Raw genomic sequence first — 16,413 nt, 5'->3', positions numbered from 1 at the left:
GCCATAGACCAGATGCTCATTGCTTTGCGTCTCTCTATCCTAATCAAGGATTCATCAGTAATGGAAGAAACCTGCAAAAAAGCCTATAGATCAGCCTTGATGTGTGTTTTGGGGATTCAAAACCACGTGGTTAACTTTCCACAAGGTACATGATCAAACCATTGGCATGCTTTGGCCTCATATTACACCCCGGAAGTATTGGCCAGAGGAAGTCCTTAAGATAACTCTTCCTCTAGCATAGAGACTGTCTTCTTATCTCTGTACCCTCAGCACCAACCACACTGCCTGGGACAAAGCAGGCAACTGATAATTGTTGAATGAAGTAATGAATTCATGAGTTAATCTCTTCTGAGTGTCTCAAATCAAATATGTGTCTATACTAACACAAATGAACTTTACCGAAGATTCGACCAGCCAAACCAGAGCACGGAAGACAGATAAGACAGTACAGAAGGTTTTATACTAACCCAAATGAACTTTACCGAAGATTCGACCAGCCAAACCAGAGCACGGAAGACAGATAAGACAGTACAGAAGGTTTTTGGACTACTTAATCCATCTACAGAGATGCAATAAACCGTATTCTTGCTGTATCATTTCTTATTCAGAGCTGTGCAGAACCTGACCCTTCTGCATATACCCCTCATGCCACCTTCTGTTTAGGGGATTATAGCTGTATGGAATCACCTCTTTTGAGCCTCTTGCTAGAGGTGTTACGTTCCTAACTTTCTGGTGGTTAGCCACACTTGTAGTGGAAAAGTCTATTGGATTTATGACCAAAGCAAATTTATGTCCCCACAATGGCAATTGTGGTGGACTTGTGGGAAAAAATAGGACCATAATGTTTATGTGTTTATGTGTTTTTAATGTTTATAGGTTTGATGTTATAGCCCTGATCCTGAGGAGAATAGGTGTGTCTGAGATTAGCTCATTATTAACAAAGTTACAGGCATGAAGAGTTTCTAACTACCCAAGCTCATAAATGCATCCAAATGGATCTTCTGCGTTTTTATGGGGCCAATCCTCAGATCCCCAGACACATAAAAGGGGGAAAGGGATCCACTAGCCTCAGAGGGACTCTCAGCTCCAGCTCGCCCCACTCTGCAATCCCTGCTCTTCACCCAGGAAACCATCATGTCTTGCCGCTCCTACCGAGTCAGCTCTGGGTGCCGCATGGGCAACTTCAGCTCTTGTTCTGCAGTGAGCCCCCAGAACCTGAACCGCTTCCGGGCCAGCTCTGTCTCCTGCAGGAGTGGGCCCAGCTTCCAGGGCCTTGGCAGCTTTGGTAGCCGGAGCGTCATCGCTTTTGGATCGTGCTCACCCCGGATAGCAGCTGTGGGCCCTCGTCCCATCCGCTGTGGAGTTGGCTTTGGTGCTGGCAGTGGGATGGGCTTTGGCTTCAGTGATGGGAGCAGTGCTGGTCTTGGCTTTGGGTCCAGCAGTTGTGTTGGTCTGGGATTTGGAGCCGGCAGTGGTCTTGGCTATGGCTTTGGCTACAGAGTTGGAGGATTTGGAGTCCCAGCGGCCCCATCTATCACAGCAGTGACTGTTAACCAGAGCCTGCTGACCCCCCTCAACCTGGAGATTGATCCCAATGCCCAGAGGGTGAAGAAGGATGAGAAGGAGCAAATCAAGACCCTCAACAACAAATTTGCCTCCTTCATTGACAAGGTACCTATGACAGCTCAATCTGTGGGTCTGGGTGAGAGCTAAAATGCATTGGGGTGTCCTCTCCTTTAAGAAGAAACATCCCAGGCCTGAGGCATTAGCCTTGGCCCACATCCTTCAGTAGGATTTTTGGGTCACTCTGCTGCAAAACAAGGACAATCCTGAGGAAATGCTGCAGGGTGGGATAGACAAAGACAGTGGTTGTGTCTTCTGGAGGAAAGAGGAACATCCAGCCAAATATAAGGGCATCTGGATAAACTAAGACCTAGCACCTAGTCACTTAGAAAAGTCTCCCAAACAGGCTAGAAACATTAGGACTTTGGGCAGATGTTGACTACGTGTTTAAAGGGCTTTATCCTTTGAGATCTTCCTGCTCTTTTTGAGATTGTCATAGTCTCTCAGATTGGGTAAACACATCTGTTCAGGCTCAGGAATATAGAGAATGGAACTGAGAAATTTTTGCACAAAAGAAGGAATGTATACTCCTCACATGGAGTACCCAGATTCAGCTGAGTTGCCTAGATTGAGGAAAAGAGTAGGAAAGCACCATGGGAAGTCATCTTCAGACTGATGAGAGAAATAGTGATGTGGAAATGATATCCCACAAACCATGTCTCCATGGAGCAGGAATCCTCTATAGCTGAGAATGGAAACTCACCTCTGTGAGCTTTAGGCGCCTCATTTTTGAAATGAGGGGGCGGAGCTAATGATCCAAGTTCTCCTCCAGCTCTACAATTCTCAGCTGATGGAGTATCGGGTGGTGGATATGACTTATGACCTGAGAATTCCCACCTCCTAATACCTTATCTCCCACCCCAAAATACTTTACTCTGCTCCTCATTCCCTGTAAGAAACAGCCAATTAGTTTTTAGATAGAGGCAATCCCAACTCAGGTAAAATCAAATTTTCCAACTTCCCAGTGGGCTGGCTTACATCTTTCTTGGGGGGTAGAGGGGAAATTGTACTGGAATGTTTTGGTTTAAAAGCTTCTGCAGTTGAGCCTGGCTGAACATGAGGAAGGCCTAGTCTTCCAGCTTCTACTGAGTTAGAGGATAAATAAAAGTCAGCAGACAAGAGGACAATGTCAACCTGAGGCTGAGAGTCATCTCTGGCCACCTGAAGAACTTGTTGACATGTAAGTGACCTGTCAAGCTCTTCAGGTATCATTTCTTTGCCCCTGTGGATTTAGGTGCGGTTCTTGGAACAGCAGAATAAGCTCCTAGAAACCAAGTGGAACTTTCTCCAAGAGCAGAAATGTGCCCAGAGCAACCTGGAGCCCCTCTTCGAGAATTATATCACCAATCTGCGGAGGCAGCTGGACCTAGCAAACAGTGACCGGGCCCGGTTTGAAGCTGAGAGGAACCACATGCAGGATGTCCTTGAGGGTTTCAAGAAGAAGTAAGTGACCTCTGTATTGCATAGACCAAGGACAGGCAGGGTTTGGTCCCCAAAGCTGCTGCTATGCTCAAATAACAGCAGCTGGTTGGAACAGGATTGAATGCTGGTTTCAATACTTAGCTTAGAGATAGGAGGAGGAGCAATGATATGTAGGGGAGGAGGAGGTGGTGGAGACCCTCTGTGGGTCCTGAGTAAATAGAAGTCTTGGAATTGAGCATGTGTTGTCCCTACTCTTGTCTGTGGGAAAGGGCAGTGAACTGTAGAAACAGCCCTCGGTTCTGAGAATAGTGTTCAGACTCAGCAGTGAGTTGGGTCCTACTTTCTCTATGTTCAAGCAAAATGACTCCAAGTCTTTTCTAGCAGAGGAGCATAGCAATGGTCCATGTTTTCAGACCCCAAATCTAATTTGAGAAAGTAAAAGGGATTTGGAAAAACTTAGGGCCACCGACTCATAAAACGTCTTAAAGTAGAGGCAAAGTAGATGAGAATATGTAAGTGGCAATAGGGACCCATGCTCCTGGATGTAGCAGAGATATCTTAAGAGGCTCACTGGAGAGTTGCCAGTTCAGGTGAGAACTTACCCTTTCAATCCTTTTCATCCAGGTATGAAGAGGAGGTGGGATTCCGGGCCAGTGCTGAGAATGAGTTTGTGGCTCTGAAGAAGGTAAGGGAGAGCAACAGGTCCAAGCAAGCTTCTCCTCCAGACAAAAATAATGTTCCCAAGACAAAACCCACCCCCACACCCCCCACCTGAAACTGCCCAGGCAGCCCCATGGATTCTGGGGCCACTCAATAGAGTGGAACCTCTAAGGTCATAACAGGTTCCCTCTGGAGTTCTGATTATTTAGGATTGGGTCTTCACCAGAGCAGAGCTCTGAAGAGATGACTTTTTAAGAGTCTCAGTTTGTTTTTTTTTATTAATTTCTTTTCAGTGTAACAGAATTCATTGTTTATGCACCACACCCAGTGCTCATATGTGCCCTCCATAATACCCACCACCTGGATCCCCCAACCTCCCACCCCCCACCCCTTCAAAACCCTCAGATTGTTTTTCAGAGTCTATAGTCTCTCATGGTTCATTTCCCCTTCCAATTTCCCTCAACTCCTTTCTCCTCTCCATCTCCCTATGTCCTCCATGTTATTTGTTATGCTCCACAAATAAGTGAAACCATATGATGCTTGACTCTCTCTGCTTGAGTTATTTCACTCAGCATCATCTCTTCTAGTCCTGTCCATGTTGATAAAAAAGTTGGGTATTCATCCTTTCTGATGGAGGCATAATACTCCATAGTGTATATGGACCACATCTTCCGTATCCATTCGTCCGTTGAAGGGCATCTTGATTCTTTCCACAGTTTGGTGACCGGTCGCCATTGCTGCTATAAACATTGGGGTAGAGATGGCCCTTCTTTTCACTACATCTGTATCTTTGGGGTAAATACCCAGTAGTGCAATTGCAGGGTCATAGGGAAGCTCTATTTTTAATTTCTTAAGGAATCTCCACACTGTTCTCCAAAGTGGCTGCACTAACTTGTATTCCCACCAACAGTGTAAGAGGGTTCCCCTTTCTCCACATCCTCTCCAACACACGTTGTTTCCTGTCTTGCTAATTTTGGCCATTCTAACTGGTATAAGGTGGTATCTCAATATGGTTTTAATTTAAATCTCCCTGATGGCTAGTGATGATGAACATTTTTTCAAGGGTCTCAGATTTTAAAAGGGTGGAGATCTTAGATTATCCATATTCTCCTTGCTTATAAATAGGCATTTAAAAATGTCCTATACCCCTGGGGATAAAAATATATTATATGTTTATAAAAAATAAAAAAAATTTTAAAAAAATAAATAAATTTTTTTAAAAAATAAAAATAAATAAAAATAAAAATGAAAGTGAAAAAAAAAATGTCCAGGAGCCCCCAAAAGAGTTTTCATGTTGTAGAAGGAAGAAGAACAATCATCACTAAAGTGCATTCCAAGGACACTCCTACTTATCCCAAAGCCTGGCCTGGCCCTGTGTGGATTGACCTGATCTTTCCACCCACCTCCAGACCCTGCCAAGTTTAAACAGAGCATAAGTAATGACCATTTTCACTTCTCTCTTTTATACAGGATGTGGATACAGCTTTCTTAAATAAGTCTGATCTAGAAACCAATGTGGATACCCTAACTCAGGAAATTGACTTTCTGAAAACTCTATACATGGCGGTAAGCATTCATCCCCTCTGAGACAAACAAGGAGATCAATGCTTGGCCTGGACTCTGGGGGGCTTCGTCTGGACTAGCATAATTTCTAACATTTAGTATTGTACATCTTCTTCCCATTCCAATCTACTACCCTCTATTTGATGTATCTACAAATAGAGAAAGGAAGGTAAGCATGCAGGCTTCTCAGCAGGTCTATGAATAAACTCCTTAGATCTATGATCCAACTCCTCGTTGACCAATCCAAAGAGAGGTCTAAGAGGTCACTTCCTCTCTACCAATCAGAAGACTCTGAAAAACTGATTTGATAGTAGATGTAAGAAAAACTGTGTTTGACCTAATTAGCTAAGTGAACTAGTTATCTTTTGCTTGGTAAGTGGTCTGTTTGGTCTGGCACAGAGCCAGCCAGAGCTAATGTCTGGCTTTGAGCAGAAAGGCATCAGAAAGTTCCATCTGGAGCCCCTGGTTCTATTAAGGACTTGAGACAGAGAAATTCCTAGACCAACATGTTCTAGAATATTATCAACTCTCAATGATCCACGACCAGCAAGTCACTTTGTGGATAAGCCAAGGAAAACTTCAACCCTAGTATGTTTCTCATTCTCCTCTGCCAAGTTCCTAGGCCCCACATATTCACCTATGCAAATAAGGAGTTAAAGCCATGTCTTCGAGTATATAACAAGGGTTTCAATTCACACTGAAATGGTTCTTGGTTCATGTCTTTTTCTCTGTCCTCGGTTTGGATGGGCAGCTCCATCACTTTGCTCTGAACAAATGAGCAATGCTCTCTGCTCCTGAAGACACTCCTGGGGCCTCTCTGGCACAGTCCTGGCCACCGATGGGACTCTGAGCCCAACTGTCTTGCTCATCCTCCAATACAGGAAATCCAGTTGCTGCAGTCACACATCTCAGAGACATCAGTCATTGTGAAGATGGACAACAGCCGGGACCTGAATGTTGATGGTATCATCGATGAAATCAAAGCCCAATATGAAGAGGTTGCCAGGCGCAGTCGGGCTGATGCTGAGGCCTGGTATCAGACCAAGGTGGGAAGAGGTTTGGGGGGCTAAGGAAGGGGTATAGACAGCTCTAGAGTAAGACTCTTGTATGACAGAGGAGACCCAGTGGAAGTTGAAGGCCACCAAGTCAGTTGGGGCTGTGGTCTTCACTCAAACTTTGGACCCTCCTAACTCTCCCTCTCCCACCCACAGTATGAGGAGATGCGGGTGACAGCTGGACAACACTGTGACAACCTGCGCAACACACGGAATGAAATCAATGAGCTGACCCGTCTGATCCAGAGACTGAAGGCAGAGATCGAGCACGCCAAAGCTCAGGTAGGCAAAGGAGAGGAGAGAAAGCCCCAGCGGGAGGAGAGGTGGCTGTGTTTCTAGCCCCAACCAGGGATCCCCAGTCCCTGCCAAAGCCCACCTGCATGCCATCCTTCCTGCAGAGAGCCAAACTGGAGGCTGCAGTGGCCGAGGCAGAGCAGCAGGGCGAGGCGGCCCTCAATGATGCCAAGTGCAAGCTGGCGGATCTAGAGGGTGCCCTGCAGCAGGCCAAGCAGGACATGGCCCGGCAGCTGCGCGAGTACCAGGAGCTCATGAACATCAAACTGGCCCTGGACATCGAGATCGCCACCTACAGACGCCTGCTGGAGGGCGAGGAGATCCGGTGAGAGCTCTCAGTGCAGCCAGAGGGAGTGAGGTCAGATGTGGGCATCAAGAATAACTAAATTGGGGAGGGGCCAGATGAAGAACTGCCAGATTGAGCCATCTCTAGAGGTAGTAGTACCTTCTCTGCAAACATTACTCAGGTTGCCCTTCCCAGGGAATCAGAAGATGGTTCTATATTTTTGCCTCCAAAATACAAGTTTGTGGACAGGCTGCACCAGAATCAAAGGATATTTTGCGTGAGTGGTTGTCTGTTTAAAAACAATAATAAAACCACATTTCCTCCAATATTTTGATTCAATAGTTTGGGGGCAGAGTCTAGGAATGTGTGTTTTTTCAAAGCTGCCAGGATGGCTTGTAAGCTAGGGGTAAGAACGAACAGTCCACTCTGCCAAGAAGTCCCTTCTTACAGCACCAGCTTTTCAGGGAATGCCACTGCTTGTGATCTTACTTACTTCTTTCTCTCCCCAGAATCTGCGAAGGTGTTGGACCAGTAAACATATGTAAGAAACTTAATCTTTCTCCTCTTCACATTCCTCTCCTCAGGCTCTGTAAATTTCCTTTAAACTCAGGCTCGTGTTGGGATCAGGAGCCCATGCTGGGCTTGCTAGCCATGACAGTCAAGAGAGCAAGGACCATCTAGCCTCTGGTCTGGGAACATCACTTAGCTGAGGTCTGAGATCTCCCCAGAGCCTTCATTCCCTAGAGAAAACAATCACAAAGGTTTATAGGGCAAAATAGAGGGGAGAGAGTTCCAGAAGAAAGTCAGACTTTTTCCTTTAAGTGGTCTTGTCCTTCAGGGACAAAGGCCAAAGAAGGAATGAAAAGACCTGTGCCGAGGAGCTACCCCCACACCCATGGCAGGGGATGGGACAAGGATGAGTAGAAGTCTCCCTTGCTGCTCCCTTGCTGCCAGGCAAAATATTATTTGTGCCCAAAGCATGCAGGAGATTATGCTGGGCACTGTGGGGCTTGAAGGGGTAGGTGGGGGAGCTAGGCACAAGGAAGGCAAGACCAGCCCCTGCTCTCTAGAATTAAAATCATCTTGAGGCGAGCCCTATCTATTGTCAACCTATCCCTCAAAGCCCTGAAGAGAGGAATAAGCATTAGCACCCCCCTTTTAAGCTCGCTTAAAAAAAAAATAGCTGGTTTACCAGAAGTTCCAAAGTTAGTCAATGGCACAGTCAGAATTCAAACCCAGATATCTGGTCCCGAAGTACAAATCTACACAGATGCATGGTGCCCTGAGAGATACACTGAGTGGGCCAGGCAGTCAAAGCTACTCATCCTTGGATGACCTGCCCTCTGGGAGGAGGAGGCAGCAGGGAGTGGCTTTCTGCATGAGATCAAGCTTGAGTGGAGGTCACAGATGGTAAAAAGGATTCTGGTAAGAGGAGAGGGAAGGACGGGGGGACCGTCCACAGACAGGGCTGGTCTAAGCAAGCTTTAGTGGGATTGGCCTCCTGGGGTATGGAGGTATGTCCAGTGGGTACGAGAGGGCTACAGAACAGAGACATCAATGGGTCAGGAGAGAACTGGCAAGGGACTCCTTTTGGAGGGACAATATGGGGACCCCCAAGGAGCATGATATAGTCGGGGAGAGAAGCCCCATGGCTTCATTGGGGCTACCACTCCAGTTGCCTGGATAATCCAGCTCACCGCCCAACCTGACTTCAGCCATATATAAATGACAGTCAAATATTACTATATGCGACCTGGGGAATTGGCCGAATTCTTCCATTTTCATCTGAATGTTTAACTTTAGTGGAGTCACGGCCTTTGAGTCACACAGACAAGAGAAGGGAAAAGTGGGTGTTGTCTGTGTAGGCAATAGGAACCACTTCCCCTGGTGACACCAGTCCTGTCCCCTCCACCCCTGCTACCAGCAGTGAGCATGGAAGATTGGACCCCAGGTGTGGGCAGCCTGCCTCACTGACTGTTTCCTCTCCCTCCTGCAGCTGTGAGCAGCTCCCGGGGTGGTATAGTGTGCGGGCCTGAGCCCCTGGTCGCCAGCTCCACCCTCTCCCGCTGTGGAGTCACCTTCTCGGGCAGCAGTGGCATCCGGCCCAGCGGCACCTGCAGCTCCAGCCTGGGTGGGGCCCGGGTCATCAAGGCCAGTGGGGACCTGCTAAGTGCAGGCTCCCGGGGTGGCTCGGTGCTCATGGGCGAGGTCCCCAGCACCCCCTGCCCTCTGCCCACCGAGGGGAATTTCAGCAGCTGCAGTGGGGGCCGAAGTAGCCGCAGCTCCAGCGTCCACTTCATGTCCACCACCACCTCCCATCGGACCAAGTACTGAGAGGCCAGCGTCAATGAGCCACCGCCCAAGGAAGAGCCATCTCAGTGTCACCTGCTTCTATCCCAGAGACGTCTAGACTCTGGGTCAAAGGGGGATCCAGCTACCACACCTGCCAGGAAGGCAACGCCGCTCTCCCCAGGGATGGATCTGCCTGGCCCCTGTCCTCGGGGGGATTTTTTTGCCACCTAGGTGCTCTGTCTGCAGCCCCAGTAAACTGGCTTCTCCCTGACTCTACATTTCTGCTCCTTGGGTCACTCTTCACCATTCTTGAACAGCCTGAAGAAAGGTACATTCCATACAGTTACACAAATCAGTGCACCAGGGAGAAAAAGAACAGTTCAAAGCCAAAAATAATGTGCTTGGGCTCTATTGCCATCCATTGCTTTGGATTAATTTGGAGAATGGAGAGTTGACTGCCCACACTGCAGGTGTCTTTAGCCCCTGCCTTTTGCTTCCTTCTTCCTTTCCCTGACAGGAGAAGATTCTTTCCTTTTCTTCCTCACCCAAAAGGATCCACAGTCCTTGGTGGCCCAAGGGATCCCTAAGTTCTGTGAGATGGTTCTTCTCTGAGTGGCAAATGTCCTTGTTGCTTCTCTTCCTGCATTTTTGGTTTAGTGTGCATGAGGGTGCACAGTACCAGTGGGGCTGGGGAGCAGATGGAGCATGAGCTCTGCTCTGCTGCATGGACCCTGTCCCTGTGGTGGTATGAAGGAGGCCTGACCCTGTCCACTGCAGGGGGGGTTATGTCTGCAAGCTCCAGTGAGGTCTGGGTGGGCAGGGTTCCTGTTTGTACTGTTCTTTGCATTGCTGGGTTTTCAATAAACTTGCCAAGCTAACATCACTAGGACTCTGGCTTCTCCTACTGGTTCACACTGCCCATAGGAGAGATTGCCTTCTAGACTCCAACAGCCAACCAGCTTATCCCCCGCCCCCATCCTGCCAGTGACTTGCCAAGGGCAGAGGCTGGACAAAGGGGAGGCACGAAGTGCTCAGGCCCTTCCCTGCAGGGGCTCTCAGCTCAGTGCAGGAGAGGAGAAATGCGGCAAAGGCCTTGAGAACAAGGACGCTGCTGCCCACTCCTCTCCAAGTGTTACCCCATACCAGTTGACCAACACTCATCCTTCTACCAGTTTCCTAGGTCCTTCCCTAACCCAGCTTCCTCTGGGACCATTGCAGGATACTCATCCTTCTGCCCTCAGACTTGTCTCCATCCAGCAGACTCACCATGATGCTGTTAGAAAGGCCTTACATAGAAAACTGATCATAGTTCTCCCCTACCTGTAATCCTCAGTGGCTACTCATTGATTTCCAGAAGAACCCAAACTTCTTAACATGGCATACAAGCCCTGAGTAATCTGCTCATATACTTCTACCCCATGACATCCCTCCATGCACCCCACTGTGGCCTCTCATACTTTACTCATTCACCCATTTCATTGTGAAATGCTTACTATATGCCAGGTATGATGCTGGGAAAACAGCAGTGAACAAGACTTGGTCCTTGTCATCCAAGAGCTTACAGTCCAGGCTGACAGATGGACAGTTAGACAAGCACTTACGTCCTGATATGCTAAGTGTTGTGTTAAGAGTAAAATTGACATAGCAATGCACAGAGGAGAGGCCCAACCTAGACTTGAAGCATCATTAAGAGCTTCCTGTAGGATGTCATGTCACAGCAAAGACGGGAAGGATGATGAATTAGCCACAGTAAGAAGGAGGCAGTGCTCCAATCAGGGGATACAGTCTGCAAAACCAAAGAGGCTGGAGAGAACATGCCCAGTTTCGGGTTCTCGCTGGGGCTGAATATAACATAGCCTCCAAGTGATAGCTCATATGGGGGTAGGAATCAGCCAAGGGGCACTCTCGACCAGCACCCAGGGCACATGTCTCACACAGTGACTGTCTGCCTCTCTGCTTCACCTCTAGAGTCCTCCACAGAGAGCAAGAAGCACACCTTTCATCTTTATAAATTCTCCCTTGCCCACACCTCAGCCTGAGAATGTACAGGTTGCTCTGCTCCCAGCCTGAGACTTGCCTGACCCTGGACTCACTCACTCCCTCCTGATTCTGGGAGCTCCACACTAGCCACCTCATCTGCCATAAGTGAAGTCACACACGCCCCTCAAGTGGCAGCAACGTCAAGGCAGCACCTGTCTGGCCTCGGTGCCTCTCCACAGCCAGACTTACATCTACCCTGTGTCGGTTATCAATTTATTGCCTTAGTTCCAAATTCACCCTTATTGCTTCCCCTGTTAAAACAAATCTCATCCTTCTAGATATTTTCCTTTGCTAGCTAGCAGATGCTAATTAAGCCTCGTGGGTAGGCATTTCCCAGGATGATGGAGAGACACTGCAGGAGTAGGATTTTCCTTCCATTGAGTTCTTTCAGCGGTGTCTCTACTGCCAGATTCCTGCAGCACAGACAACTTCTATAATGCTTTCTCCAACACTCTAGAAGGTGGATTTCTGGTAAGCTCTGGATGGGAGGTTCCAGCAAGTTCCACTGATGCAGCATCACAGTGACTTCTCTGGAATCCAGTGAGCAGTGCTGTGCCCTGTCCAGTAAGATTGGGACCTTAGTCCTGTCTTTTCCTTGGGGCCTTAGAGGTAGGGACTGTCCCTTATTATCTGTCATTCTATACTTTTTAGAGTTCTCTGGACTTCTTACTCACCAACCTTTCATGACTCCAACCCCAATATTAACTATATTAAACTTCCCCTGTTTGGGGCGCCTGGGTGGCTCAGTGGGTTAACCCGCTGCCTTCGGCTCAGGTCATGATCTCAGGGTCCTGGGATTGAGTCCCGCATCGGGATCTCTGCTCAGCAGGGAGCCTGCTTCCTCCATTCTCTCTGCCTGCCTCTCTGCCTACTTGTAATCTCTCTCTGTCAAATAAATAAATAAAATCTTTAAAAAAAAAAAAAGAAAGTCAATAACTTGAAGACAGAGCAATAGAAATTGAAGAATAAAGAGAAAACCTGAAGAATAAAGAGAAAAAAAAATATTGAAAAGAATATTTGAAGATAGAGAAAAATGATACATTATGTATATATATATACCAGATTTTTCATCAGAAACAATAAAAGGCTGGGAGCACCTGGGTGGCTCAGTCAGTTAAGCATCTGCCTTTGGTTCAGGTCATGGTCTCAGGGTCCTGGGACTGAACCCCAAGTCAGGCTCCCTGCTCAGGGGGGAATCTGCTTCTCCCTCTCCCTCTGCCACCCCATTCATGCTAATGCACACTCTGTCTCTCAAATAAATAAATAGAAGTTTTTTAAAAAGAAACTATAAAAGGCTGAAGAAAATGAGCAAATTCTTTAAAGTGCTAAGGGGGAGGTTTGGGGAGAGGAGGATTGCCAACCCAGAATTCTATAGCCAGCAAAAGTATTCTTAACAAGTATGGGGAGGAGGGGGAATAGAAAGACATTCTAAGAAGAAAACTAAGGGAATTTGCCATCTGCAAACCTGCTCTAAAAGTAAGGCTAAAACTCTTCAGTATGAAATGGAATGGGGAACCTGGGTGGCTCAGTCAGTAAGGCGTCTGCCTTTGGCTCAGGTCATGATCTCAGGGCCTTAAGATTGAGCCCTGCCTCAGACTCCCTGTTCAGTGGGGAGCCTGTTTCTCCTTTTCCCTCTCCCTCTGCCCTCTCACCTTCACTCATGCTCTCTCTATCTCAGATAAATAAATAAAATCTAGAAGAAGGGAAAGAAGGAAGGAAGGAGGGAAGGAAGGAAATTATACCAGAGAGAAACATAGAACTTCAGGAATAAAGGAAAAGCAACAGAAATGGTAAATACTGGATAAATATAAGACTACTTTCCTTCTCTTATATTCTTTAAAATATATATCTGACTCTTAAAAACAAAAATTATAACATTGTCTGGTGGAGTTTCAGTGTATGCAGATGAATATCTGCAACAACTATAACATTTTTCATGAAGTAACAAAATATTAACTTCTGGTAGACTGTGAAACATTAGATTATGTACATGGTAATCTCTAGAATAACCACTAAAAAAAAATACGAAGAGATATACTCTTAAAGATTAAAAAAACAAGGAATACTGCCATCAGGAAAACGATATTATATGGTTAAAGGGGTCAATTCAACAAGAAGACCTAACAATTCTAAATGTGTATGAACCTAACAACAGAGCTTCAAAATACATGAAGCACAAAGTGATAGAACTGAAAGGCAAAACGGACAAATCCACAATTATACTTGATTTAAACACTTTTTTCTTAGTAATCAACAGAACAACTAGACAGAAAAACAATAATAATACCTGAACAGAAGACCTGAACAACACTGTCAGTCAGCCTGACAACTGACATTTATAGAACATTCCACCCCAAAAACAGAAAACTCACATTTTCTCAAGTGACAACAAGGAACATTCACCAAAATAGGTCATTTCTGGCCATAAAACAAATCTTTTTTTTTTTTAAAGATTTTATTTATTTGTCAGAGAGAGAGAGAGAGTGAGCACTGGCAGACAGAGGCAGAGGGAGAAGCAGGCTCCCTGCCGAGCAAGGAGCCGGATGTGGGACTCGATCCCAGGACACTGGGATCATGACCTGAGCTGAAGGCAGCCGCCCAACCAACTGAGCCACCCAGGCGTCCCCATAAAACAAATCTTAACAAGTTTAAAAAACTCAACCCCATATGAAACATGTTCTGTGACCATAATGTTATTAAATTATGAGATATCAGAATACCAGAACACTATCTGGAGAATATCCCTAAATACTTAAAAATCAAGCAACATACTTGTAAATAACAAACAGATCAAGAGGAATCACAAGGGAAGTTAGAAAATATTTTAATTGAGTCAAAGTGAAAACACAGCATATCAAAATTTCAGGATGCAGCTAACACAGGTATTAGAGGGAAATTTATCACATTGGATACTTAAGTTAGAATGGAAGGAAGGTCTCAAATCAATTATTTAAGCTTCCCTTTTAAGAAATCAGGAAAAGAGGGGTCCCTGGGTGCCTCAGTTGATTAGGTGTCTGACTCTTGATTTCATCTCAGGTCATGATCCCAGAGTTGTGAGACTGAGCCCAACGCCAAGCTCCACGCTGGGCATGGAGTTTGGCTGGGTTTCTCTCTCTCCCTCTGACCCTCCCCCCACCTCTCTCAAAAGGAAGAAAGGAAGAAAGGAAGGAAACAAAATGAAACTAGGAAACAAATAGCAAGGTAAACACAAGGCAAGCAGAGGAAAGGAGATAATAAAGAGCAGAAAACAATGACATTAAAAGCAGACAGACAAAGCAACACAACTGAAAACTGCTTCTTTAGGAAGACTGATAAAATGGGTAAACCTTTAGCCAAGCTGAACAAGGGGTGGGGAAAGAGAAGGCAAAAATTAACACCAGTAAGAGCAAAAGAAGGACATCTCTATGGACACGGCAGATACTAAAAGGATAATAAAGGAATACTACAAACAGATTTATGCAAAAAAATCTGGGAACTTAGAGGAAATGGATTAATTCCTTGAAAAACACAAGCTTGTTCAAGAAAAAAATAATAACCCCTCCCCCCAAAAAAGAAAAAAATAACCCAAATACAGGACCAGCTTTATGGGCATGTGTGATATTGTGATTTGTAAACAGAAATAGATATGCGGCTTTCATCCTCTTCCTGGCACAGGGGTCCTAAAACCCTTGGAATTTCCTAAGCGGGGAGAGTGATAAAGTTGTCTTTCGTTATATTAATAAGCTGACTTTTAGACTGTACCTAAGGAGAGAGGCTAGTTGGGGGTAGGGAGAGAGGGACACACCTAACCAGTGATTAGAGGATTCGAACTTCCCAAAGAGGGGAGAAGGGCTGGAGGTTGAATGGATCAATCATGACTACATACCGAAGCCTCCGTCAAAACCCAAAGCACTGGGTTCAGAGCGCTTCTAGGTTGGTGAACACATGGAGATGTGGGGAGAGTGGCAAGTCTAGAGAGGGCCTGGAAGCCACACACCCTTCCCCACACCTCTTCCTGGGTTACATCCTTTTATAATAAACCAGTAATCTAGTAAGCAAAGCATTTCTCTGAGTTCTGTGAGCTGCTGTAGCCAACAGATAGGATCCAGAGAAGGGGTCTTTGGAAGCTCCAATCTATAGCTGGTAGCTCAGCAGTCCAGGTAACAACCGGGGGGTACGGGTGGCACGGAGCGGGTGCTAGAGGACTGAAGCCTTAACTCATGGAATCTGATGTTATCTCCGGGTAGATAATGTCAGCATTGAGTTGAACTGGAGGACATTCAGCTGCTGTCCAAGAAGACCTAACAATTCTAAATGTGTAAAATGGTAAATACTGGATAAATATAAGACTACTTGCTTGTTGGTGTGGGAACCCCCTGTACACACACACATCAGAATTGTGACCAGAATTCTTAGTGTGTGCCCTGTGCAAAATGCCCCACATGGTTTACTGACTACTATCATTAAAATCTTGAAATCTGAAATTTTTGAAAATGTTGAAAATTAAGAATTTTATTTAGGACCTATTTTATTTTTAATAGGACACACTGAGCCCCATAAATTGTGTAACCAGTCCTACCTGAATGGCTGTAGGTCTACTAAAGGAATTGAATGTATAGTTTCACATCTCACAACAAAAAAGTCAGGCCCAGTTAAGCATCTGCCTTCCGCTCGGGTCATGGTCCCTGCATCCCGGGATAGAGCCCCGCATCGGACTCCCTGCTCAGCAGGGAGCCTGCTTCTCCCTCTGCCTGCCAGTCCCCCTGCTTGTGCATGTGTGCTCTCTCTCTCTCTCTGTCAAATAATAAGTAAATAAAAACTTCAAACTAAATAAATAACATGCTTTAAGTATTACTTACAGTAGCACCCCAAAAGTGACACACTTCAGTGTAAGCCTTCACCAAGTATAGGAAGGACCCCGGTGCTGAAAACCGCAAGCAACAATGAAAAGTCAAAGAAGACGAAGAAATAGAGAAGACTCTTTTCAGGAACTGGAAGATTCAATATTGTTAGGAGGTCAACTGCCCCCCCCCTGAAACCCACTCCCGGTCACAACATGAGGTTCAAACCCAAGGGCTCCAGTGTGGGCAGAACCCCGTCAGATCCCTGGCCCTCAGCTTACTAGCCCCAAGACCAGAGGTCATAAAGCCTAAGCAGCCATGTTCCATGCTGTAACTCACTTGCTTCTTTCAATGACCA

At 46.2% G+C, this 16,413-nt stretch overlaps 2 protein-coding genes across 1 annotated transcript; both read left to right on the top strand.

The window, feature by feature from the left end:
• Positions 1-16,413, top strand: part of LOC116593807 (keratin, type II cuticular Hb5) — a 63,959-nt gene that overhangs the window by 34,042 nt on the left and 13,504 nt on the right.
• KRT84 (keratin 84) lies at positions 1,086-9,802 on the top strand. Its single transcript, XM_032348289.1, has 9 exons — positions 1,086-1,671; positions 2,858-3,066; positions 3,670-3,730; positions 5,176-5,271; positions 6,150-6,314; positions 6,480-6,605; positions 6,722-6,942; positions 7,413-7,444; positions 8,900-9,802. Exons 1-9 carry the CDS (start codon positions 1,135-1,137, stop codon positions 9,235-9,237), a joined length of 1,785 nt encoding a protein of 594 aa, XP_032204180.1. The 5' UTR covers positions 1,086-1,134; the 3' UTR covers positions 9,238-9,802.

This window comes from Mustela erminea, chromosome 6 (assembly GCF_009829155.1).
Source record: "Mustela erminea isolate mMusErm1 chromosome 6, mMusErm1.Pri, whole genome shotgun sequence".
NCBI lineage: Eukaryota > Metazoa > Chordata > Mammalia > Carnivora > Mustelidae > Mustela > Mustela erminea.
The sequence above is the reverse complement of the archived record's forward strand: the minus strand, read 5'-3'. Positions and strand labels throughout refer to the sequence as shown.

Excerpts from the sequence above, each read along its gene's own strand:
- KRT84 (XM_032348289.1), top strand. The coding sequence starts at position 1,135 with ATGTCTTGCCGCTCCTACCGAGTCAGCTCTGGGTGCCGCATGGGCAAC. Across the intron at positions 5,272-6,149 it reads TGAAAACTCTATACATGGCG|GAAATCCAGTTGCTGCAGTC; the intron begins GTAAGCATTCAT and ends CCTCCAATACAG. Across the intron at positions 6,606-6,721 it reads TCGAGCACGCCAAAGCTCAG|AGAGCCAAACTGGAGGCTGC; the intron begins GTAGGCAAAGGA and ends TCCTTCCTGCAG.